The 26,190-nt window shown below is 34.0% G+C and overlaps 1 protein-coding gene across 6 annotated transcripts in view; it reads left to right on the forward strand.

Annotated features, from left to right (window-relative positions):
• DACH2 (dachshund family transcription factor 2) overlaps positions 1–26,190 on the forward strand; it is a 501,910-nt gene that overhangs the window by 388,005 nt on the left and 87,715 nt on the right. For all 6 annotated transcript variants that reach the window (XM_045516973.2, XM_074358819.1, XM_074358816.1 and 3 more), the window contains 2 exons: positions 11,932–12,104; positions 25,249–25,384. In XM_045516973.2, coding sequence (XP_045372929.1) covers positions 11,932–12,104; positions 25,249–25,384 — 309 coding nt within the window. The remainder of the gene's footprint in view (positions 1–11,931; positions 12,105–25,248; positions 25,385–26,190) is intronic.

The raw sequence follows: 26,190 nt of genomic DNA on the forward strand, positions 1-26,190 counted from the left end.
AAGAAAGCAAAAACAACAACATCAATAAAAAATGGAGACTATCCAAGTAGACAAGAAAACAAGAATAAGCTATTTGTTGCCTATAAGAAACTCACTTTAAAGATTGGAGGCAGTGTGGCCAAGTTGGCAGAATAGAGATTATGCTCTCATCTCCTCCCATGGGCACACCAAGATTACAACTATTTACAGAGCAACTATCTATGAGAATGATCTGAAGAATTGCAGAAAAGATTTCCTGCTACTAAAGACAAAGAAGGAACTACAATGAGACAGGTGTAGATGTGGTATCTTCAGGATCCACATGCCAGGGTAGGCAAACCAAATATGGAAAGATAATCACAATTGCAGAGGTTCTTCCCAAGGACAGAGGGGTCCAAGACCCACATCAGGCTCCTCAGCCCAGGGTCTTGCATCAGGCAGACAAGACCCCAGAGCATCTAACTTTGAAGGTCATTGGGGCTTGTGTACAGCAGAGCTCATGGGCTGTAGAAAACAGAGACTCTACTCTTAAAGGGTGCACAGAAAATCTCACATGCTCTAAGTCTTAGCACAGAGACAGCAGTTTGAAAGATGTGGGTCAGATCCACTGGCTGATCTTGAAGAGCCTCCCAGAGAGACAGGAAGAAACCGAGACTCTGGTGATATAGACTATGGTAGCATTCATTTAGTGGAGGGCATTTTACCATGAGGGCCCTGGTACTGGCAACCACTATTTGGAGCCCTCCCTCTAGTCTAGTACTGCTGGGGATTTACCTCTCTACCAGCAAGCCAGCATGAGTGCCCCCCATCCTAGCTAAGTAGCCAGCCACACAGGGATCTGGCCCTCCCTACCAACAGGTCTGTGCCAGGCATAGGACCCACTGCGTGATAAAGCTAGTCAAGCTGGGACTCAGCCCTTCCCACCAGCTAGCTGATATCAGCCCCATGCCCCACTGAGCCACACAGACAACTACTTCAGGACCCAGTTCCACCCACCAGAAGGCTGTTAACAGCCCTATCCCTCCAAGACCCCATATCCAGCCAACCCAGGACCTGGTCTCAACAATCAGTAGGTAATCACCTGCCATGGGACACTCATAGACCAGGAACCAGCCATGCTGAGACCCACTCCCTATCAGTGGGCTGGCACAAATCTTGGACTTCCTGGGTAGTACAGCCACCCCTGTCAGAACCCAGCCTCACCCATCAATGCACCTGAAGCCATTGCATGAGGAAAGACCTGGCAGCCAAACGGGCTGGGGACTAACCCCTCATACCAGTGTACCCACAGTAGTCAACCCCATCACAACAGAAGGGCTAATTCAGCCACAGAAAGAGTACTTCTAGAGCATATAGCTCTGGTAACCATAGGGTTTGTGCTGCTGTGCCCCATAGGATATCTTCTACATAAAGCCACTTCTCCAAAATCAGGAAATGTAACTTACCTACTTAATAGATAGAAATATAGCAAATAAAATAAAGCAAAATGAGGAGACAGAAAAATGTGTTCCAAAGGAACAACACAAAACCACAAAAGAAGAACTTAGCAAAGTGAAGATAAGCAGTCTATGTAATAAAGAGTCTAAGGTAATGATCATGAGGATGCTCAGTGAACTCAGGAGAAGAATGGATGAACATAATTAGAAGCTTAAAAAAATGTTAGAAAATATAAAGAAGAACTAAATAGAAATGAAGAATACAATAACCTAAATTAAAAAATACACTAGAAGGAATTAACAATAGATTAGATGACACGGAGAAATGCATCTGCAAACTGTAGACAGAGTAGTGGAAATTACCCAAACTGAACATAAAAAAGGAAAAGATTTTTTTTTTAAATGAGGACTGTTTAGGAGACCTCTGGGATAACATCAGGCAACCTTACATTTACATTCTGGCAGTCCCAAAAGGAGAAGAGAGAGAGAAAGAGGAAGAGAACTTGTTTGAAGAAATAATAGCTGAAAACTTTCCTACCATGCGAAAGGAAATGGGCATCTAGGTCTAGGAAGCAGAGTCCCAAACAAGATGAAACCAAACAGATCAACACCAACACACATTATAATGAAAATGGCAAAAAAAAAAAAAATAATAATAAAGAGAAAATCTTAAAAGCAGTAAGATAAAAGCAAGTTACTTAGAAGGGAACTCCCATAGGACAATCAGGCCATTATCAGCAGAAACTTTGTAGGTCAGAAGGGATTGGCATGATATATTCAAAGTGATGAACATACACTATAGTCAAGAAAAACCTACAACCAAGAGTAAAACCTGGCAAGGCTGTCATTTATATTTGAAGGAGAGAGAATTTTACAGATAAGCAAAAACTGATAGAGTTTAGTACCATTAAAATTGCTTTACAAGAAATGTTAAGCTGAAAAGAAAAGACCACAATTAGAAATATAAAAATTATGAATGGAAATATCTCATTGGTAAACGCAACCATAGAGAAAAGGTATTAGATCAACCACTTAAAAGATAGTAGGAAGGTTAAAAATATTTGCAGATGATGCAACTGACAAGGGATTAATTTCCAAAATATACAGATAGCTCATACAATTCAATATTAAAAAATAAACCCAATCAAAAACTGTGCAGAAGACCTAAATACACATTTCTCCAAAGAAGACATACAGATGGCCAATAGGCACATGAAATGGGCTCAACATCACTAATTACTAAAGAAATGTGTATCAAAATTACACCAGTCAGAATGGTCATCATTAAAATGTCTGCAAATAATAAATGCTGTAGAGAGTGTGGAAAAAATGGAACCCTCCTATTCTGTTAGTAGAAATGTAAATTGGTGCAGCCACTATGGAGAACACTATTGAGGTTCCTTAAAAGCTAAAAATAGAGTTACCATATGATCCAGCCATCCCACTTCTGGGCATTTATCTGGAAAAGATGAAAACTCTAATTCAAAAAGATACATGCACCCCAATGTTCATGCCAGCACTATTTACAATAACCAAGACATGGAAGCAACCTAAATGCCCATCAACAGATGAATGGATAAAGAAGTTATGGCATATATATATATATATATATATATAATGGAATGTGGTATATATATAATAGAATATTACTCAGCCATAAAATGAATGAAATAATGTCATTTGAAACAACATAGATGGACCCAGAGACTATCATCTTAAGTGAAGTAAGTCAGACAGAGAAAGACAGGTATCATGTATATGTAGAATCTTAAAAAATGATTAAAATGAGCTTATTTACAAAACAGAAAGAGACTCACAGACATAGAAAGCAAACTTATGGTTACCAAAGGTGAAAGGGGGGTGTAGTGATAAATTAGGGGTTTGGGATTAATAGATACACACTACTATATATAAAATAGATAAGGATCTAATGTATAGCCCAGGGAGCTACGTTCAATATCTTGTAATAACCTATAATGGAAAAGAATCTGAGAAAAGTATCTATCTATCTATCTATCTATCTATCTATCTATCTATCTATCTATCTATATCTATCTGAATCACTTTGCTGTACACCTGAAACTAACACAATGTTGTAAATCAAATATATGCCAGTAAAAAATACATTAGAGAAAAAAAATCTAGTAGGAAGGTTAAAAGGCGTACTGGGGGCAGGGAATAAAGTGCAGGGTTGTTGGAATCTGTTTGAACTTAAGAGATCATCAACTCCATATACAAACCACATAGTAAACATAAACCAAAAAGCTGTAATAGATATACACAAACATGGAGAAAGTATCCAAACATAGCACTAAAAATAGTCATCAGATCACAAGGGAAGAGAACAAAGGGTAGGAAAGGAACAAAAGAGAACTTCAAATACAACCAAAAAACAATAAGCAAAATGGCAATAAGTACATATCTATCAATAACTACTTTAAATGTAAAGGGACTAAATACTCCCATCAAAAGTAATAGAGTTGTTACATGGATAAAAAAAGAAGACCCATACATTTGCTACCTATAAGAAACTCATTTCAGATCTTAAGGCACACACAAACTGAAACAGAGAGCATGGAAATATGTATTTTATGCAAATGGAAATAAAACGAACGCTGTGGCAGCAAAACTTATATCAGGCAACATAGTCTTTAAAACAAAGACTGTAATAAGAGAAAGGAGGGCATTACATAGTGATAAAAGGATTAATCCAACAAGAAGATATGACAATTATAAATATATATGCATCCAACATGGAAACACCTAAATACATAAAGCAAATATTATCAAACATAAGGGAGAAATTAATGCTAACACAATAATAGTAAGTGACTTTTACACCCCAGGTATATCAGTAGACACATCACTCAGATAAAACCAATAAAGAAACACTGGCTTTAAGTGACACATTAGGTCAGATAGAATTAATAGTTGCAGGTATAGAACATTCCATAAAATGTCACAGAATACATATCCTTTTCAAATGTACATGGAAAAATTTCCAGGAAAGATAACATGCTGGGCCACAAAACAGTTCTCAGTAAATTTAAGAAGGCTGAACTCCTTTAAAATATCTTTTCCCACCACAACACTGTGAAATTCTACTCAACTATAAGAAAAAGAACTGCAAAAACCAAACATCTGGAGGCTATTCAATATTCTACTAAACAATTATTGAGTCACTAAGAAATCAAAGAGGAAATAAAAAATACCTGGAGACAAATTGTAATGGATATACAAGAATTCAAAATCTGTGGGACACAACAAAAGTAGTTCTAAGATGGATGTTTATAGTGATACAAGCCCACCTCAGGAAACAAGAAAAATCTTAAATAAACAACCTAACCTTATACCTAAAGGAACTAGAAAAGAAGAATAAGCAAAACCCAAAGTTACTAGAAAGCAAGAAATGATAAAGATCAGAGCAGAAGTAAATAAAATAGAGACAAAAAAATAGTAAAGATCAAGGAAACTTAAGGATTGGTTCTGTGAAAAGATAAACAAAACTGATCAACCTTTAGCCAGACTCATGAAGAAGAGAAAGGACCCAACTAAATAAAATCAGAAATGAAAAAGGAGAATTTAAACCAATACAACAGAAATAAAAAGGATCATAAGAGATTACTTTGAACAATTATATGCCAATAAAATGGACAACCTAGAAGAAATGGGAAAATTCCTAGAAATGTATAGTCTCCCAGGATTGAATCGGGAAGAAATAGAAAATAAGAACAGACGAGTAATGAAATTGAGTCAGTAACAGAAAAACTCCCAACAAATAAAAGTCTAGGACCAATGGCTTCACAGGTGAATTCTACCAAATATTTAGAGAAGAGTTAACACCTACTCTTCTCAAACTATTTCAAAATAGTGAAGAGGAAGGAACACTTCTGAACTCATTCTATGAGACCAACATTACACTTCTACCAAAACCAAAGACACTACAAAAAAAGAAAATTACAAGCCAATATCTCTGATGAACATAGATGCAAAAATCCTGGAAAAAATATTAGCAAACCAAATCAACAATACAATAAAAGTATCTTATACCATGATGAAGTGGAATTTATTTTAGGGATGCAAGAATGCCTCAATATTGGCAACTCAACCAACATAATACACATTAACAAAACAAAAGAAAAACTCATTTGATCATTTCAATAGGTGCAGAAAAAGCTTTTGACAAAATTCAACATCCATTTATGATACAAACTCTTAACAAAGCTAAGAGAACATACCTCAACATAATAAAGGCCATATGTAACAGAACTACACGCAACATCATACTCAATGGTGAAAAGCTGAAAGTACATTGTCTAAGACCAGAAACAAGACAAGGATGCCCACTCTCACCACCTTTATTCAACATTGTTCTAGCCACAGCAATCTGATAAGAAAAAGGAATACAAGGAATCTAAATTGGAAGGGAAGAAAAAACTGTCACTGTTTGCAAATGACATGATACTATATATAGAACACTGTAAAGAGACCACCAAAAATATTAAAACTAAAAAATGCATTCAGTAAACTTGTGGGATATGAAATTAATATGCAGAAATTTGTTGTGTTTCTATACACTAACAATGAAGTATCAGAAAGAGGAATTAAGGAAGCAATTACATTTACAACTGCATGAAAAAATAAAATACTTAGGATAAACCAAACTAAGGAATTAAAAGACTTGTACTCAGAAAACTTTAATACACTGATGAAAGAAATTGCAAATGACACAAATGGAAAGATACACTATGCTTATGGATTGTAAGAATTAATATTGTTAAATGACCCTGCTACCCAAGGAAATCTACAGATTTAATGTAAACTCTATCAAAATACCAATGGCATTCTTCACAGAACTGGAAGAAGTTATTCTAAAATTTGTAATGAAACACAAAAGACCCCTAATAGCCAAAAAATTTTGAGAAACAACAAAACTGCAGGCGTCATGTTCCCTGATTACAAACTATTCTTCAAAGCTACAGTAATCAGAACTATGGTACTGGCACAAAACAGACACATAGATCAATGGGACATAATAGAGAGCCCAGAAATGATCCCAGACTTGTATGGTCAATTAGTCTATGCTGAAGGAGGCAAAACTTAAAATGGGGAAAAGCAGCCTTGTTAGTAAATGGTGTTGGGAAACTGAACAGCTACATGCAAAAGAATCAAACTGAACTACTTTCTCACACCATGTACAAAAATAAACACAAAACAGATTAAAGACTTAAATGTAAAACCTGAAACCATAAAACTTCTAGAAGAAACATAAGCAGTACTTTCTTTCATATTGGTCTTAGCAATAGTTTTTTTTGGATACATGTCCTCAGACAAGGGAAACAAAAGCAAAAATAATCAGTTGAGACTATATCAAACTAAAAAGCTTTTGCACAGTGAAGGAAACTATTAAAAAAGAAAAGACCACCTACTGAAAGGAGAAGATATTTGCAAATGAAATATCTGATAAAGTGTTAATATCCAAAACATATGAAGAACTCATGTGATTCTATATCGAAAAACCACCCAATTAGAAAATGGACAGAGGACCTGAATAAACATTTTTCTAAATGTCTATGGCCAAAAGACACATGAAAAGATATTCAACATCACTAATCAACTAGGTGATGCAAATCAAAGCCAAAATGCGATATCACCTCATACCTGTCAGAATGACTGTTACCAAAAAGATAAGAAATAATAGGTATTGGTAGTGATGTGTAGAAAAGAGAACCCTCATGTGCTGTTGATGGGAATATAAATTGGTGCAGCCACTATGGAAAATGATATGGAAGTTTCTCAAAAAATTAAAACTAGAACTACCATACTATCCAGAAATTCCACTCCTGGGCTTTATCTGAAGACAGCAAAAACACTAATTTGAAAGGAAATATGTAATCAAGTGTTAAGAGCAACATTTTATATGGTAGCCAAGATATGGAAGCAATCTAAGGGCTTACAACAGGTGAATGGCTAAATAAGATGTGTGTGTACACACACACACACACACACACACACAATGGGATATTACTCAGCCATAAAAAGAATGAAATATTACTATTTGCAACAACATGGATTGATCTGGAGGGTATTATGCTTAGTGAAATAAGTCAGAAAGAGAAAGATAAAAACTGTATGTTTTCAGTTATATATTTAATTAAAGAAAAACAAATTAACAAATGCTACAAAACATAAACAGACTGACAGATTCAGAGAACAAACTAGTAGTTACCACAGGGGACAGGAATGGGGAGAATGTCAAAATAGATAAAAGGGATTAATAGGTATATATTAACAGTTATAAAATAAATAAATCACAGAGATGTAATGAACAGCACAGCAATATTTTATAATAACTTTATATTGTGTGCAATCTATAAAAATATAGAATCACTGAGTTGTATACCTGAAACTAATATAATATTGTAAGTCATTATACTTCAATTAAAAAAGAAATAACACAGTTAAAAGTGGGTCAAAGACCTGAATGGAAACCTCATCAAATAGGAAAGGCAGATGGCAATTAATCATATGAAAACATACTAAACATCATATGTCATTAGAGAATTTCAAATTAAAATAAAAATGAGATATCCCTGCACATCTTTTAAAATGTCTAAAATCCCAAACTCCATCAATATTAATTGCTGGTATTGATGTGGAGCAACAGGAACTCTCATTCATTGCTGGTCAGAATGCCATATGGGGCAGCCACATTGGAAAGCATTTGGCAGTTTCTCACAAAGCTAAACATCATCTTTCCTGTTTATTCAAATGAATTGAAAACTTATGTCCACACAGATATCTATACATCAATGTTTATAGCAAATTTATTTATAATTGATAAAAGTTGGAAGCAATCACAGTGTCTTTCAATAACTGACTGAGTAAACAAAACTGTGGTATATCCATGCCATGGAATAATAGTTAGCAATAAAAACAAATGAGCTATGAAGCCTGGAGAAGACATGAATGAACTTTAAGTGCATATCAGTAAGTGAAACAAAGCCAGTCTGAAAAGACTAAATGCTGTCTGAATCCACCTAGATGGCATTAAGGAAAAGGCAAATCTATAGAGACATTAAAAGCCAAGTGTAAGAGGAGGAGGGAGTAGATGGAGCACAGGGGATGTTTAAGGAAGTGAAACTAGCTATTCTGTATGATGCTTTAATGGCAGATACATGGTACTGTGCATTTGTGAAAAGTCACAGAATTTGCAACACAAAGAATATACACTATGGACTGTAGTAAAAATAATGTATCAGTATTGACTCATCCATTGGAGCAAATGTACCACAATATACATAATGTTAATAAGAGAGGGAACTGCTAGTGGAGAGGAGGTATATGGAAATTCTCTGTAATTTCTGTCCATTTTTTTCTGTAAAAAACAAAGGAGGAGTACTTTTACTATACCCAAATAAATAGGGTTAGAGTGGTAGATTCCAGAGATATCTGAAAAGTCTGGAGATCGTAACCACTGAAAAAAGTCTTAAAATTGGAGTGGAAAGGCAAACTAAATGGCATAGGAAAACCAATCAGGAAGACAGGTTCACATGTAATTATAACAGGATTGGTGCCTGACTGTAGAAATGCAAGATATTACAGAGGAATACATGACTTGGAAACCAAATGAATGTGTTTTTAGAGGGAAGATTAGAGTATTATTGAAGTTGGTTGCCTTACTGGCTGGGAGGAGGTGGTGTTATGCATTTCTGTAAAAGTTACAGAAGTTGCCACAATACCAGGATGAATTAGAAATAGTCCTTATGGTAGTTGGCATGATGCCTTGCAGTTGATGGGAAAGAGAAAACCCATTTTGGTGATTTTTTATAAAGATTTTTTCTTCATTACCATACTATTAAAAGTCTCTGTACATTTCTGGCATGTGACTAAATGAGCCAGATTGCTGGAGTGTTGTGTACTATTGATGGCTCTTAATTTAATGTTTTCAGCTTTGGGGAAAGGTTGACTTACATAATTCCGTATTTGCATATGCTTTGCATGTGCATCTCATGTGCGGTCACTGTTAAACTCCCCTGTAATATAAATATTAGCTTCAATTCTAGGGTATTGTAGTGAATTGTCAGTTAGTTATTGTAGGTCATGATCTGAAATTGTGACTTTGAAGTCCTTCATGGTTATTTGAAATGTTTGATGAATTATACTTTAAAACTGTCAATGGGCTGTTAAATTCTGTTTGTGGTTTGCATTTAGTTTGCATGTCAATTGGACTTTAAGTAGGCATATGACTTGATGTGGCCAGATGGTGTCTGGATGTTGCTGAAAACCTTTGGAGAATGAGGAAAGATTATTATACTGTTAAGGGAAGTGTGAATTGAACAAAAGTTTAAGCATTTGAGCAGCAAAGGGAGGCACTGATGGCTACTTTTCATCTACAATTTGATCAGTTTGCTATTAAAACACTGAGTACACAAAGAAGAATTTTAAGTCTATAATTATCTTGGGTTTGTGGTAAATGAGAACCTTATGTAGAAGTCTATTTAGGTTATTGATGGTTGCTATTACGTTGAGCATAAAGTGAAGGTTTTAGGGGAAAGATAGACAGTGATTAATTTATGTTATAGAGTATCCCAGCATTTATAACAAAGCTTATATGATAGGTACAGTATAACAATGTATATGCATCTAAGTAATTTTGAAAGGCTAACTGAAAATAAACTTCTAGTTTAAAAGGGATGAAAAAAATCCATTTTGAATTCAGTGTTTACACTGTGTTGAGGCTTTAAATTAATAATCACTGGAAAAAGGTTTCACAACTGAAAAGTTTGGTTCAGTAGATTGCTCCTAAAAAGGATTCAGAGATAGTAAGCAGTAAGTGATGTGATAGGAGATAAGTTTAAAACATTTTATTAATATTCTCTGGGGATTTGGAGTCATATGGAGTACAGCATATGTTTCCCTTCTTGCGTTCCACATAGACTTTAAGTTTCTAGCTTTCTTTAATCCTTGTGTAATTCTGATAACAGTGCATTTTGTGGCTGTCTTTATCCAAAATGTTGGTAACTGTTGTATTCTTTCTTTCAGAGTTTCTTTAATTGAGATAATCACTCTGGTGTTGTGTGAGACCTGTCATATCTGGAAGTTTGTTTTATTGCAGTGTGCTGCCTTTGAATTTTTTTGTTAGTGACTTTAATTCACTCATCATTGTTGAACCCAGGAGGTGAACCTCAAAACAATTAACAGAATTTCTTTCTTCTAGCCTCTTTTTTTGTCCCAAAAAATATGTGTTTTGAGCGTTTGTATGACTGTTACTGTTGTTTTGAGGAATGAGATTTAGTGGGCTTCTGAATATACTTCCTATAGATTCACTGTTATTCATTGTACACTTGCTGTTGTGAGAAGCAAGAAAAAATCAGGGGGTGGCAAAGAGGAAAAAGGAGTGTTATTAATAGTTGATATTTATGTGTAAGATGAACATAAACATAGCCCATTGTAAAATTTCTATAATCTGTAATAATTTAGGAAAATTATATGCAAGCATGTTTTAGAACATCTGTTAAGGATTACTGATTTCTGGGCTCATGTCCAAAAGAGGGCAAGATTACTGTCAAGACAATAGTTTAAAATACACTATAAAGTCCTATGGTTTACTTATCGCAGTCATGTTAACATCCATCATGTTAGGCTAACTTTCCCTAGCCTCTGCCCAAAGGTGTTTCCTCACAAATGCTGACCATACAAAGGATAAGTGGACAGCTATTTTAATATGTTACCTTTTTCCTGATGACATATCTGGGGCTACCAGAAGTGTACTGTGGATAACATTTGAAAGATATTCTTTCAGACATTTCAAATGTGTGAAATATTTTGCATTGCATAAGAAAACAAACAGAATTCTTGACACAATTCAGTGATATTGGTGTTTGTTAATAAACTGGAAAACAAGTTGATATTTTGATTTGACAGGCAAGTTAGTTCTTTTTGACAAAGGTTTCAAATTAGAGCTATCAGCATTCATTTTAGAGATTCATAACTAAAGGAGTAGGACATATTCCAAGTCTTCCTTTCTTTAATAATTCTGTAGTCTAGAGAATCTACATCCTGTCCTACCAGCACCACTATAATGTCTCCTGAAGAAAGAGTTAAGCTAGAAACAATCAACACATCAATACATTATAATGATTAAAAAGAAAGTTACTTCTTTTTGTTAAACAAAATAATGTTTAGCTTAAAGATTTTTGTTTGTTTTTATGGGTAAAAAAAGTTTGAATCTTACAAATATTTTGGGAGTGAGAGCAAGAACAAAGAGTATCAATAACTACAAGTCTGGATATAGGAACACTTTAAAAATTATAAAACAGTATTAAATCCCATAGGTACTATTAATTGCCCAAAGAGATATTGATAGAGTAAAACTTCATTTAAAAAAGCCAACAAGAGCGAATGTAGATTTTTTTTTTTTTTTTACTATTTTATAGCATCAATTTTGATGTGATTTCTCTTTGTCCAAATGATGTAACTAATGGCATAGTTTAACATGCACTGTCTCTTTTAGGACTGGATCTGCCATTTATGATGATGCCTCATCCCCTACTTCCAGTCAGCTTACCTCCTGCATCAGTTGCCATGGCAATGAATCAGATGAACCATCTCAATACTATTGCCAACATGGCTGCTGCAGCCCAGATTCACAGTCCACTCTCCAGAGCTGGGGCCTCTGTTATAAAGGTAAGAATCATAATTTAGAAAAGGACACAAGTGTTAATTACATATAAATTTAGAGAAAATATTAGCAATACCACTGGATCTTCAGTACAAGCACACAGCTCATTGATTCAGTTGCTTAGCATAAAGTATTGATACGTTTGATTTCTGACTAGGCCTGCTAAGGTGGCTTTTGTTTTTGTTGTTGTTGTTGTTATTTGTTTGTGTGTTTGTTTTCACTCCATGACCACAGATATGACCTTTAATTCGAGCTTCCTGTCTTGCATTTTTGAGCACAGTGTGGGAGGTGTGCCTACCTAATGACAGACTAGAAGAGTATGCAAAAACCATTCTCATTGCTAGGGTGAAACAAAGTAAACACCACGTCTTTTTGGTGTTCGTGAGGCAGTTGTGGGGTGGTATATATACCACACAGGACTTGTAGTCAGAAAGACCTGAATTTCAATGCTGATTCTGTCACTTAATAGCTGAATGACCTTGGATATGACATTTAACCCGCCTGAACGTATTTCCTCAACTGTAAAATAAAGGTCATAGTAATAATCTCTCCCACTTATTTCAATGGCTGTCCAGAGATAATGTGAGTAAAATATAGGTTGAAAAATGTGAAACATTAAACAAATACTTAGGATAATTTATGGCATTATCATTAATATCATTAGAATACTATTTTTCAAAATTTCATGACCATTGGGTAATGAAACATAAGTAATCTTGTATAATCCTCTTCATGTTTCTTATCAGTCTGACACATGATCTTTCTGTCCTCCCACATATCACATGAACTAGGCTTTTTAATATATTTTTAATGTATTTTAAAAGCCTGGTGAGGAGATAATATAAGGGTGTATAGGATCAAACGAGTATAGTTAATCAGAGCAACCCATTGATTTGTTCCTTTGTTCCTTCATCTATTCAACAAATATTATACTCTTGATACATACTTGTTGCCTAGGGCAATATGGGAAATAAATAAGGCATAGTTCCTTACCTCCAAGACTCACAAAATAAATTCAACGCAAACAACACGTACCCATTTAACTTGCACAACAACACAGACTGTGATGGATAGCATAGAGAATCACCAAGTATTACATGAATTTAGAGGAGGGAGAGATCAAATCTAGATTGGAGTAGAGAGGGACCAGAGATTACATATGGCATTACAGTTGATGGATTTGAGCTGGGCCTTGCAATATTGATATGATTGTAATAGATGCCCATAGGAGTCAAAGATATGAAGGCAGAGGGAATGTAGGAGTCTGGACATTTTGGTTCCAGTGTAAATTAGCTTCCAGTTTTGGGGACTTCTAAACAATGAAGAAAATTTATAACATAACTTTTATAGGAAAGGAAAAGAAAAATAGGTAATTTTTTTATTACACTCCATAAATATTTCCATGGCTAAGTAGCGGTGTGCTTTCTGTAAAGATTATGGCCCTCTGTAAATTAGTCTATCCTTACTAATCAGAGCTCTGTTTGAGTATTTGATTAGAATGTAAACCAGGAATCAAAGTTGTCTTTCAGAAAAACGTCACCCATGAAAATTATTTAAAAGATGGAGTAATTTTCCTGTGACTTTAAAGCTGGATGGCTACTAAGTAAATTGGGAAACTCTGTCATGAAGCAAAACATGATTTAAAGTTATCAAATTGTCACACTTACTTTGAAATGATGAAAAAATACTCTCGATAGAGGCATATTTAAGGCTCTTCTAAAAAAGCACATTTGTTTACTTTATTAATGACCATTATTCAGACTGAATCAGCTACATTTTGGTTGAATGGGACTTTGGATAGCTTTGTGAAGAATTTGGAGCAAAGAAGCACTTGGGGATGGGGCTCATGACTAGCATTTAGTTGTTGGTGGTGATAATGATGGAAATGGAAAGGATAATTATCTTCTCTTTTAATAATTCAAATATTGTTAATGTATTAAAGCAATATAACTGTATTTTTGTTTATTGCTGATTTGTCTATTTCATATGCAACCTTTTTTTAAAAAGAAAGTCAGAACAGTCACAAACTTAATTGGGTGCTGTTTTATAAAAGTTGACATTAGATCACATGGTTATTTAAGTCCTGCCAAACATGCAGAAACCATTTTATGCTGAAGAAAATTGGGTCTACCTTCATATAGTTATTTTGACTTAAGTCATTTGAAAACAATATATTTATTTTGAACTCCTTTTGATAAAATTTTCCTACAAATCTATAGAAGTAGATTTCCATCAGAAGATGATAATGAAATAAAGATAAAAATTTTTTAAAGAGTTGATTTCAGTTAGTACAGAGTGAGAGACTTTTAACTTAGTTGCGAAGTTGTGTTTTGTTTATTTTTGCAAAGGTGCTATTGTATAATAATATTATTAGTTTTAAAATTATAATTCACAGGAAATACCATAACAAAAATCTTTTAATTAATTGAAAAATTTGGTGTTCATATGTTAAAGTTTCACCCCTTCTTTCAAGAACAGTTATCAATATATTACTAGCTATATGATACTTAATTAAAAGGACAGAAATTTCACATCTCTGTTGATTTATATTTCAATGGCAATTTGTTTTCAGTGTGCTTCTTGGTGAAGCATGCTTTCAAAGTTCAGTGTCTTAGAATCTCATGACCAGTGGGCAAAATTGTGTACTGAGCGTTTGTCATAAAATACTACTTGTGGGATATGGGAACTATTCAAACAGAAACATTTTCTCTGTTTACATTTATGGATTTTAAAAAATCTTGTTAGTTTGGCATAAAAACAGAAATTGAAATTTGTATTACTCTTGGTAATTACTCACAAAATATTTTCATTGAAGTCACTGGATCTTTTATATTGTATTTACCATTTAAGGATAAACTGTCCTTCCAAGATATGAATGCTCAGAGAATTTAACATTTAAAATTTAGAAATAAATGCCATAACTATAATTTTTGGGTTTTTTTCCTAACAAATTCACTATGAATTAGGGAAAGTCACAATGGCCTGTTTCACACAACCCTCTTTGCTGTGTATTATATTATCTGAACTCAGGTGGTCTGCTATAACAATATACCATAGACTGGATGGCTTAAACAAGAGAAATTTATTTCTCACAGTTCTAGAGGCCGAGAAACTTAAAGTCAAAGTGCCTCCTGATCCCATTCCTGGTGAGAGTTCTCTTTCTGATGGTTATCTTCTCATTGTATCCTCACATGGTGAAGAGAAAGAGAAGAAGCAGGCTCTCCTGCCTCTTCTTGTAAAAGCATTAATCCCAACATGAAGGTTTCTCCCTTCATGAACTATTACCTTCCAGAAGCCACATCTCCAGATACCATCACATTTGAGATTAATGTTTCATCATATGATTTGGGGGAGATGAACATTCAGTCCATAGTGTATACAATCTAATGTGATTATAGTGTCATGTAGGCTAGCATCTCTATAGTTAAAAGTCAGCTAATATTTCCAATATATCCCTACTTTCAGCAATTTAAAACACAGCTTCAGAAAAGCAAATATATCAGAAACTTGATATACATAGCAAGAGATTAGAACACATTATGAAAAAGTCCAAAATATCTGTTTAGTTATATTAAAATTTATGAATATCCACAAAAAGAGCTACCAAACTTATTGATGTGTTTAAATTATTGTTTACCTATTTGTTTTTACTTTTAAATTAAACTTTACCTTTTTCTATCATTTTTTAAAAACTCCCTTGAATTTAAAAAAAAAAAGCTGTGATACTGAAACAAGGTTTCAGAATCCTTCTAAACACTGCTACTCTTTTAGCATACTTTGTGTTAAGCTGATGCCTGTGCCTTGTCACCAATGATTATGAGACTGCGATCACAATTTTGGAGCTGGTCTTGCGGTATGTGCTTTGAATATATGATAAACAGAATATCGAGTTAGTGAATGACTTGTTATACAAGCCATATTTAATTCTCAGCACTTAGCATTTCTGATCAAAGTGTCTGGGAGGAACTATTTTAATATTTCTATGCTTCACTTTTTGCAAAATAGATCTCAGTTTCTTTACACTTTGTTTCTACAAACTGTTCTGTTTACATTTCTTCTGACTGAGTCTACATCAAAAAACTGGTTAGGATAATCTGTAAGCCATGTTAACTCCTCATTTTAATTCAGGTGCACCAGTTTGGCATTTGTTAGCAAGCACAGTGTTAACAACTAATTGAATCAGAAGAGGCCACTGATAGCTGGTTTAAAAAGATTGTGGGTCCATCCATATTTTTTGTTTTTCATTGATTGAGTCCCTGTTATACATCAGGAGATTTTTAAGGCTTATGATCTAATAGGGAGAGAGAAACAATAAACAGAATTCTTGATTAAAATTTAAATAGATAAACTGAGCTCATGTACTATTTTCAAAACATGGTTTTGCAGATTTTGTTTTATGCTTTATGGGACCAGGGTTTCCTCAATCATAACAGGAATGGAAACTACATATAATGATTTAAATTTTCCTACATTCTCTGCACTTAAAATTTTACTAGTAGATGATAGTTAGTGTACGATATTCATCTTTAATTTTTCAGGACCTTTCAAAGGACCAGTGTGGAAAGCAGACAACTGTGATTGCATATTCACATAATATGTATTTTTATAATGTGACAGTCTATTTGTGTTTGTTTAAATGTTCAAATGAACACAGCACTTAGTGTGCTTATTCATAATCTTATTATTTGCCTGGTCAGATAATCTTGAACATTAGAATGAAACTTTTTAAAATCCTGTAATTTTTCTGATTCTTACAAGAGACTTAAAAGTTCAGCATGTTAGATTTTATATTTGGGCTAGCATCCAATGGCATGCCTGTAAATGAGCTCTCCAAAAACAAAACAAAATAAAAAAGAAAACCTCTGTTTTATAACATTTGCCAATTTCAGTGGTGTAAATATTCCCACCATGGCTGATTTCAAGTTACCAACAGCTTAACACCTGGCTCACAAAATTACTGCATATTTAACAATTAGCTTTCGTTTGAGCAGCCTCCAAGACAACACTCTCCTTTTAGAGCATTATGTGAAATATGAAATGTTTATCAAATTAAAGTCTCTATGCCAATTTCCTCCCATATCCATTAAACAAAATAAAACAAACCTTTCCAAACCATTTTATCTATTATCTTCTATTTCTTCAGAAAAGCATAACATGTTAACTCAAAGTTTGAGAAATCTCTATGAAAATAAATGAATAATCAGTTTGCTTGCCAATTGAAATTATACTATCTTAACATAGAATGAGGTCAAATTGGAAGGAGCACAATTGCACTTGTGTCTTTTTCTTCTACAGGTGTGCAAATATTTCTACCTCAATGTGAAAAAAAGTTTGGTGATTAGAGGTGCTGATTTCTGCAAATGCCCTTAAATAGTGAAAATAGTGAAAAAAATAGTGAAAACTAACACAAGGGAGACCTGACTGGCTATTCACCACTGCTTTTGTTTTGTTTGTTTGTTTGTTTGTTTGTTTGTTTTAAATTCCCTTTTCATAGGTAGGAGAGAAAACCATAGCATTTTTAGAGCTCTGAGAAGTAATGTGACTTTTAGAAGCTTAGACAGCTAAAGAAAATACATATTTGCTTACAGTTTAATGAATTTACCCACCTCCACAGTTGTAAACAATTAACAATGAATCTTACTCATAGCACATACTTACTATAGCAACACTGTTCAGTAGAGTCACCACTAGCCACATGTGGATATTTCGATTTCAATTAATTAAGTAAAATGAAAACCTTGGTTCCCCCGTTGCAACTAGCCACATTTCAACTCAAAAGTCACATGTTGCTTGTGACTACTGTATTAGATAGCACAGGTAGAGAATATTTGCGTCATTGCAGAAAATTTTTTTGGACAGCACTGTTTTAGAGTATTAGGCAGGATGGTTGAGAAGTCCAGAATCACTAGTATTCTTTGGGGGGAAAAAAGATTATGCATATTAAAAACTCAGCAAGTGTTTTGCAGTTAGCCTTGAATTTGCCCAGAAAGGACAGTTATTGCTGAATATTGACTTACTCTATTATTATTATCATCATTTTCTGTTAGAAAACAAACAGCAAGAATACATAATTCACTGAATTAGCAAAAGTTTAATATGTGTAAAGGAGCATGTTACATTGCCTTCTCAAAAACACAAAATAAACAGGCAGAAGCTCCAACCCCAAAAGAATGTATAGAATGTATAGAATTATATACTGTTTCTGGCTAGAGCCGTCCTAGTTTGTTAGCTAAGATGAATTAAGAAGCAGAATTCATTGGAGGCAGTACGACATAATGGGTAAGGCATGGGCTCTGAAGTCAGATTGTCTGCCTGTTTGAATCCCAGTTTCACTATTTCTTGTTATATGACTTTAGGAAAGTTAATTAACTTGCCTATATCTCAGTTTACCTTATTTCCCAATGAAATAAGAATAATCGCTGTACCTATTTCATAGGTACAGTGGTAACATAAAGCTTAGAAGAGATAAAGCTTGTTAACACACTTAGAGCATTGTCTGGCATCTGGTAAATACTCAATATTTATTAGCTAATATTATTTTATTTTATTTTATTTTATTTTATTTTATTTTATTTTATTTTATTTTATTTTATACTCAGGAATCCATATAGAAATAGTAATAAGGAGAAAACAGTACCATAGCTGAGGGCTAGCCTGAGGAAGAAGTAGCTTTCTCTATATACCTTTGACTGTGCAACCTCTTGTCAGTACCAGGACTAAGGGTTGCCCCACCAGTAGATGCATATACAGGTATTGGACCCTCCCCCTAGGGAGCATTTGTTCACATGTAATGGCTGCTTTGATCTCAGTGCCACAGAAGAAAGGTTAGGGATCTTCTGGGGACTGGAGAGGGGTGCCCATTCTAATATCAAAATTGATCTGATTTGTATTTTATTTTAAATTATCTTTGAATGCTTATGTGTGGATGATTTAGTCATTTGTTTGAACTGTGGTCATCTGTACACCATATAAAAACACCCATAGGCCTTTCTTTCATCCCCAATGGGTCTAGTAGGCACTCAGTAAATGTTTGTTGCATGAATGAATGAAAACCAATGATTCATTGGATATTAAACTTTGGGAAATGTTTTCAAAATAAATGATCATTAGTGATAAAGACTTTAATTCCAAAACTGGGAAAGACATAAGTTGCAAACAAATTTGTTTGGTTTTGGTTTTGGTTTTGTTGTTTCTTTTTGGAGTTTTTTGGCCAGAAACTAGTTTGTGAATATTGTTATGCCAGGCACATAGTCTTTAGGTCTGGCTCAGATCCCTTTACTGTTGGCTCAGCATTTAGCATGTGTAGCTAATAACTAATATAGCTATAACATGAATTGGAAATTGCAGTATGATCATTAGGCTTGCAAGGCTTCAGTTATATTACTCGATGTGGCAAAATCCTGAAAGCAAAATAAGTAAAATATCGAATTGATATGAAAACCTATTTCATATTTGACATTTAAATATCTTATAATACATTTTTCTATACATTTAAACTTCTTATAATACATTTGTGGGAACTTTGTCATATCAGTGTGCCATCGTTTTCTCTGATAACAAATTTAAGAAATTTAAGTAGGAAGCTGTTATTTGGCTGTTTACCAATACCATCTGATTAGCTGTGTTTTTTGTTTGGCTGAGCAGCTGGCAATTAATGAATTGATTGGAAATGGTCACAAGGCAATGGCATTAGCATGTGAACATCTGGTATTAAAATTAGTCAACACAGAGAGGGTTTTTTGTGATAATTCAGATTCACTGAAAAAAATCACTAGTTGAGTCTTATTTTAAATGCACTATTGAAAGACAAAGCTATTACTATCTTTTAGAACATGAGATGAAGATGCATTGAGTAAGAACTAAGGGGTGTTTGTGTTTGTGTTTGTGTGTGTTGTCTGTGTGTGCGTGTGTGTGTTTGGGTGTGTTTGGGTGAGTGGCAGAGGTCCAAGCCCACCATGTAATTTGCAAGCCATGCATATTCCCACTGAACTATCTGTTCTCCCACTCAAGGGCATTCATCTGCTATGAGCAGATATTATGGCTGATTCCCTTAAGCTGTCAGCTTCTTTCAGAACAAGTTGACCACACTGAAGAGGTGAGAGGGTCCTTTGTCCAACTATCGCATAGGTCACAGATAGGGAGTGCCTATGACTTTGGACTCTCTCATGGTTACTTGTTCCAGCTGCACCTCCCAGTCTCCCTGTTTTTTTCTAAATTCATGAAAAGTTTGCCACAGCCATCTGTGTTAACTTAAATACAATTGTAAATTGGTGATTGTGGAACACATACTAACTCTTAAACTGATTTATAAAAATTCATAAATTGCCATCCTTCCAATAGTATTCAAAGATAACCAATTTGGGCATCAAATTCTTCCTCAGGATTAGTGGTAAGCCAAGTTAGCAACAACAGTGCACAGACTTTTTATTTTCTTGTCCCTAATTTTATTGGTTGTCAAATTACAATCCATTGTTACTGCAGAACCTTGGTGACAGAACAGAATGAACACATCAATTAAATATGAAATATCAAGACAAATGCATGAATAAAATATCCAGCATTCAGATAAACTTCCAAAAGCCACTCCTCAGCAGCGAAATGCCATTAAGTCCTTTAGGAACTCATTAATAGATTAACATTTGGAAGAGTAATTACAGTGAGAGTTGAATTCTAATTAAATAAAAATAAAAAGACAAATTGTATATTACATAACCCCACTGAATGCTTGATAAGAATCAATATAATAAAATATCAGAGGTAAAAATGTAATATTGAGATGGTTGTTCTTGAAAGGCAATTACACACATACACATACATATTAACACATGTTAATATGCATGTATTAGTACTTCATAAGTTCTGTGTATACTGCCATATTTCCAAGGATGTAAACAAATACATTGAGATGAAATAAAGGATCTCCGTGAAAATGGGCAGAATTGATACTTCAGTGCCAATAAACTAAATCCTATATCAAATTGACAGTGTTAAACCTTGCATAAAACTGCATTTTCTCAGCATCGACTCTGTTCTTTATTAAGATTCAAATGTACTCTCAAATTATTTCATATGATGAAGGTCTCCTTTGACCATTTGTGATATCCACCCCCCTCCCAGAAAAGGGAAGCAGTATGATAGAAAAAGAGATAGTATGTGCAAATTAATAACATTTTCTATAGTATCTCTTTCTTCTTAGGCTTAAGCCTTGAACTATATAAGTATATGCTAGAATTTGAGGCATTGTTGCAGACAGTTTTACTAATTGCAGGGGAAAATGGGGATTTGATTGAGTAAATATGTATCAGTTTTGGAAATCTTTCTCCTCTGCTCCTTTGGCTGATTCTGGAGAAGACTTCTGCAATGTTTCAGAAGAGCTACAGCTGTTTCCATTGGGGCGCGAATGAAATACATGAAGAGTAACAGGGTTGTAAAAGTCATAAATGCCAAATAAAATGAAGTCATCAATGAGTAAAATGATTGGGGTTTTAGATTTGCAATTTTCCTTTCTAAATGCCCTTATTGATTTTTTGCAAATACTGTTAACCCTGTCTTTGGCAAATGGTGAGGACATTATTACTTGTGTTCTCATTTGTAATAAAACAGATTAACTTGCTGTGAAAATTTAACTAGGCTGAGACACAACAGTAGCCACCTAATGAACCGAAGCACATTGCAGTTAAGTAGCTAAATAGATGCATACTGATTACAGGGCTGAAAAATGGATCTGTTGACTTGCAAAGAAGAAATAGTTTAAAGAACTATTCATTATTTTAGGAGAAATTAAAGATTCCTAGTTCCACACAAAAATTTTTAAACACACTTAATTCTTAATACATATAAGGCACTGGACTCACCTAATATTGTTTACATGGTGAAAAAAAGTCTGACCTGTATGATGCCTTAGGAAAATAGTAACAATGACCTGAACCTTGACTGAATTTGGAAAGTTCAGGCTACAAAATCTTAAAGCAGAAATATGATTTCCTGCAAAATGTTACTGTAACTCTAAATCATGTTTTCAAAGTTATTTATTGTTTCACTTAATGTGCTATTGAAAATGTCAAAGGAGTTTAAAAGTAAATTATTTGAGTTCATATTATTTGATCATATGCAAATTTTAAACATTTTGGGGATCCCTCTTTATAGCACTGTATTTTTTTTCTCATTGCTTATAGCATTTTCTTTTGGTGTAGAAGCTCTTCCAATTTTTAAAAACTTCAGAATGAACTTTCATTTTTTTATTAAGCAGAGTGGACAAGAGCAAATATCACTGTCAGCTGGAGTCTCTTTATGAGTCACTCAAAATTTATCCATTTATATTAGGGTAGCATAAATTGCTGTGTGTATGACTCCTGTTTGCCCCTGCACAGTGATTTTTGTTTGTTCTGTTCTATTTTTGCTCAGTAACCACTGCACTTTGTCCCTGTCTATTCACTTAGAGGTCCATTAAAGATGTAGTTCATTGAATTACACATTTTTTCAGCAAATATCCAATGTTCGAATTCAAAGACTGCATGTTCTACACGTTATGAACATATTTTAGCATAGAGTCATTAAGACTACACAACAGCAAAAAGCAAAAAAAAATAATTTTGACCTCATCTGAAATTCCTTTCATTGGTGGATGTGTGTGTGTGTATACGCGTGGTGTTTAGAGATTGTATTTTTAATCACTACAGTTTAAGTTGAATTTCACAACTGATGAACTACGCCTTTCAAAACGTTAAAGGATGTGGTATAAGGGTTATATATATTTTACTGTCCATCCCCAAACCATCCCTTCAAAATACAAATATAATTATTTGGAAAAAAATTTATTCTCTTCTGCTTTGCTTTTGATTTTGACCTGTATACAGATTATTGCAACTAGATATTTGTCTGTATACTAAATATAAATGAAATGTGTAGTTCACTGTCTTAAAACGTTTTTGAAGCATGACAACAGTTATGGAGCCTTTAAAGTGTAATCTAAATTTATAATTGGTATCTTGTAATTATATAATACTACAGCTAATACACTCAAAGTCCACTGTTCCTTTCATTAAAATTATCAAATGTTAACTAAATGCTAGATAGTATTATCAAACACCATTTAAAAAATGAACATACTACATTGATGACTGTACTAGTTTTTATTGTTTCTGTAACAAATTACAACAAATTTAGTGGCTTAAAAACAATGCAAATTTATTATCTTACAGTTCTGGAGATCAGATGTCTGACATAGGTATCACTGAACTAAAATCAAGGTGTTGTCAGGACTGCATTTCTTTCTGTAAGTGTCCTGGAAATAATCAGTTTCCTTGCTTTTTGCAGCTTCTAGCGGCCAACTGCATTTCTTGGCTCATGGTTCTATTCCCCCATCTTCAAAGCCAGCAACGTTGCTTCTCTCTGACCATCCTTCTACAATCGTATCTTCTTTTGACTTTCCCTTTCTGCCTCCAAGATAATCCAGTGCTATATCTCTATCTGAAGATTCTCAATCACGTATGAAAATTCCATTTTGTCATGTGAGGCAACATATTTTTAAATTAAAAAATTTTATTGAAGTGTAGGTCATTTACAATGTTACTTTCAGATGTACAGCAAAGTGATTCAGTTATACATATACATACATATATATTTTTTCTTTTCAGATTCTTTTCCATTATAGGTTATTATAAGATATTGAATATAGTTCCCTCTGCTATTCAGTAGATCCTTGTTGTTTATCTGTTTTATATATAGTAATGTGTGTCTGTTAATCCCAAACTCCTAATTTTATCCCTTCCCTACCCTTTCCCCTTTGTTAACCATAGTCTGTTTTCTATGTCCGTGAGTCTGTTTTTGGCTTGTGAATAGAACTTGTATCTTTTCTTTTTTTTTTTAAGATTCCCGTGTTTGAGGCAACATATTCACAGGTTCCAGCTATTAGGATATAGACTGAATCTTTGTGGAGAGGTGGAGTATTCTGCCTGCCACAATGATAGACATTGCAAAATGGTAACTTATACTAATGAAATAATAGCCTTTAACTCTCATGCTAGTACTTTTGCATTAAAAACAATTTTTCTTAAAGGGATTTATCAATTTGGGGCCTCTCATGCAAAATCAGTGTGAAAATGTATAAGCACACATTTGACAAACTAATTTTTAATGTTATGATGATTAGAATACTGATGTTATAATTACACATAATTAGAACATTTAATTTAAGAAATTTATTATGGATGAATTAAATACTTTATAGAACAAACATTCTCTGTCCCAGCATGTCTATCACCCAGTCACATTTATTGCATAAATAAATAAACACCATAATTTTGTTTTTTATTTATCACATTAACAGAATGATTGTCAGATTTATTCATCAGTTTGTGATGCATAAACATAGTGACTAATATCAGAGTTTTATAGCAATCATCATAATCCCAAAAATCCTGAGAACCATATCAGTTAGTACAGAGGTATGTAAAAGAAATATCTTATTTTTACTCAGATTCATTATTAAAAACTATAAAAATCTAAACAATACTAATGAACTAATATTGATAGGTTTTCACATTAGTTTTCAAACCCATCACTGTGTCCTGTTACTACCCAACTCTTTTGTTGGCGAAATTCAACATGAATTCCTAAGGTCTGGTAGATTACAAGTATATTCTTTCCATACTTTTTGTATGTGCAGAAAGACTCAACATGTCCCAGTTGCCACTATTTGTGAGCTTTATTCCAGGGTTCTCAAGTGTTTACCTGTGAGAGAGCTTCTTACTCAGAGAGTAGGATCACCCCCTAGATTATAGCATGAACATCATACCAATGTAGAAGCTTGCAATAACAATAACCTTCATTAATAATAATCACTTTATTCATAATTCTTGATGAATTTCCTAGGAAAAGAAATGGAAACTAACTTTTCTTGAGCCTCTACCATGGAACTGGCATGGCACTTAGCCCTTTCATCTTCTGTTATTTAACACTCATGATACCCTGTTAATTTCCTAAGAACAAAAAATATGTTTTTGTCTAAAGATATGTGTTTAAGACCAGGTATTGTGGATGGATGAACTTTCACGATGAGAAGTCAACATTTCAAATGTTATGGACTCATCCAACATGAAAAACTTGGTGCACAGGTGACATTTCCTTTTCTATTTCCTTTTGTGGAAGGAACGGATCCCAGAGAGTCCTTCTCCTGCTCCCTCTCTGGAAGAGAGTCATCGCCCTGGGAGCCAGACCTCCTCCCACCCCAGCAGCAGTGTGTCCAGCTCTCCCTCTCAGATGGATCACCATTCGGAGAGAATGGGTGAGTATCTCATCTGAAACAATGAATTGAAAGATAATGGAAATTCTTTATTAAGCAATAGAGAGTGGAGAAAAAAGCTGGGGAGCTGATGCTTCCTTAATATAAATGGTTTTTTGAAGTGGTCAATTTGTGGGTTTTTGCTGAAGCAATATGAACAACAAAATGAAACAAAGTATTAGAATTTGATTCTTTGGAAGCACCTAAATTTACTGTATCACTGGCTCTCATGGGAAAATTTGCAGGGATTTTTGTAGAGTATATGTTGATTCAATATGTTGGTATTTAACAGCTAGTATAATACAAATCACTTGTTACATTCACAGCATTCTTCTAATAATGGAAGATAAAATAGCGTTTAGGCAGTTAATCGTTTAACAGCCATTAAAAAGTGAATCAATGTATGATTTGCTACAATCTCAACAATTCAGATCACAAATATTTAGCTTGCTTTTCCTTATATCTACTTTGTATTATCTCAGAAGTCTGACACCATAGACACTATTTCAGAAATAGAATAATGTTTTTGTCAGTGATGTGGCATATTGGAGAATTGAATCTAGCCACAGTCTGGTCCTTACTAGCTATGAGATCCTGGGTATGTCACTTAACAACTATGAGTATCTTTACCTAATATATGGGAATACTTACAGCTCTGCCTAATGCACTGGAGTTTTGTGAGGTCAAATGAAATAATATGTGGACAAACACTTCAGAAATTTAAAGTGCTGAGGAAATGTGAAGGATAAGCACTATTTTCCTCTGTGTGGTTTTACCTTGATTGCTTATCATCTGCTGTCTGGTCCTAC

The sequence above is a fragment of the Camelus bactrianus genome, chromosome X (genome assembly GCF_048773025.1).
Source record: "Camelus bactrianus isolate YW-2024 breed Bactrian camel chromosome X, ASM4877302v1, whole genome shotgun sequence".
In the NCBI taxonomy this organism is placed as follows: domain Eukaryota; kingdom Metazoa; phylum Chordata; class Mammalia; order Artiodactyla; family Camelidae; genus Camelus; species Camelus bactrianus.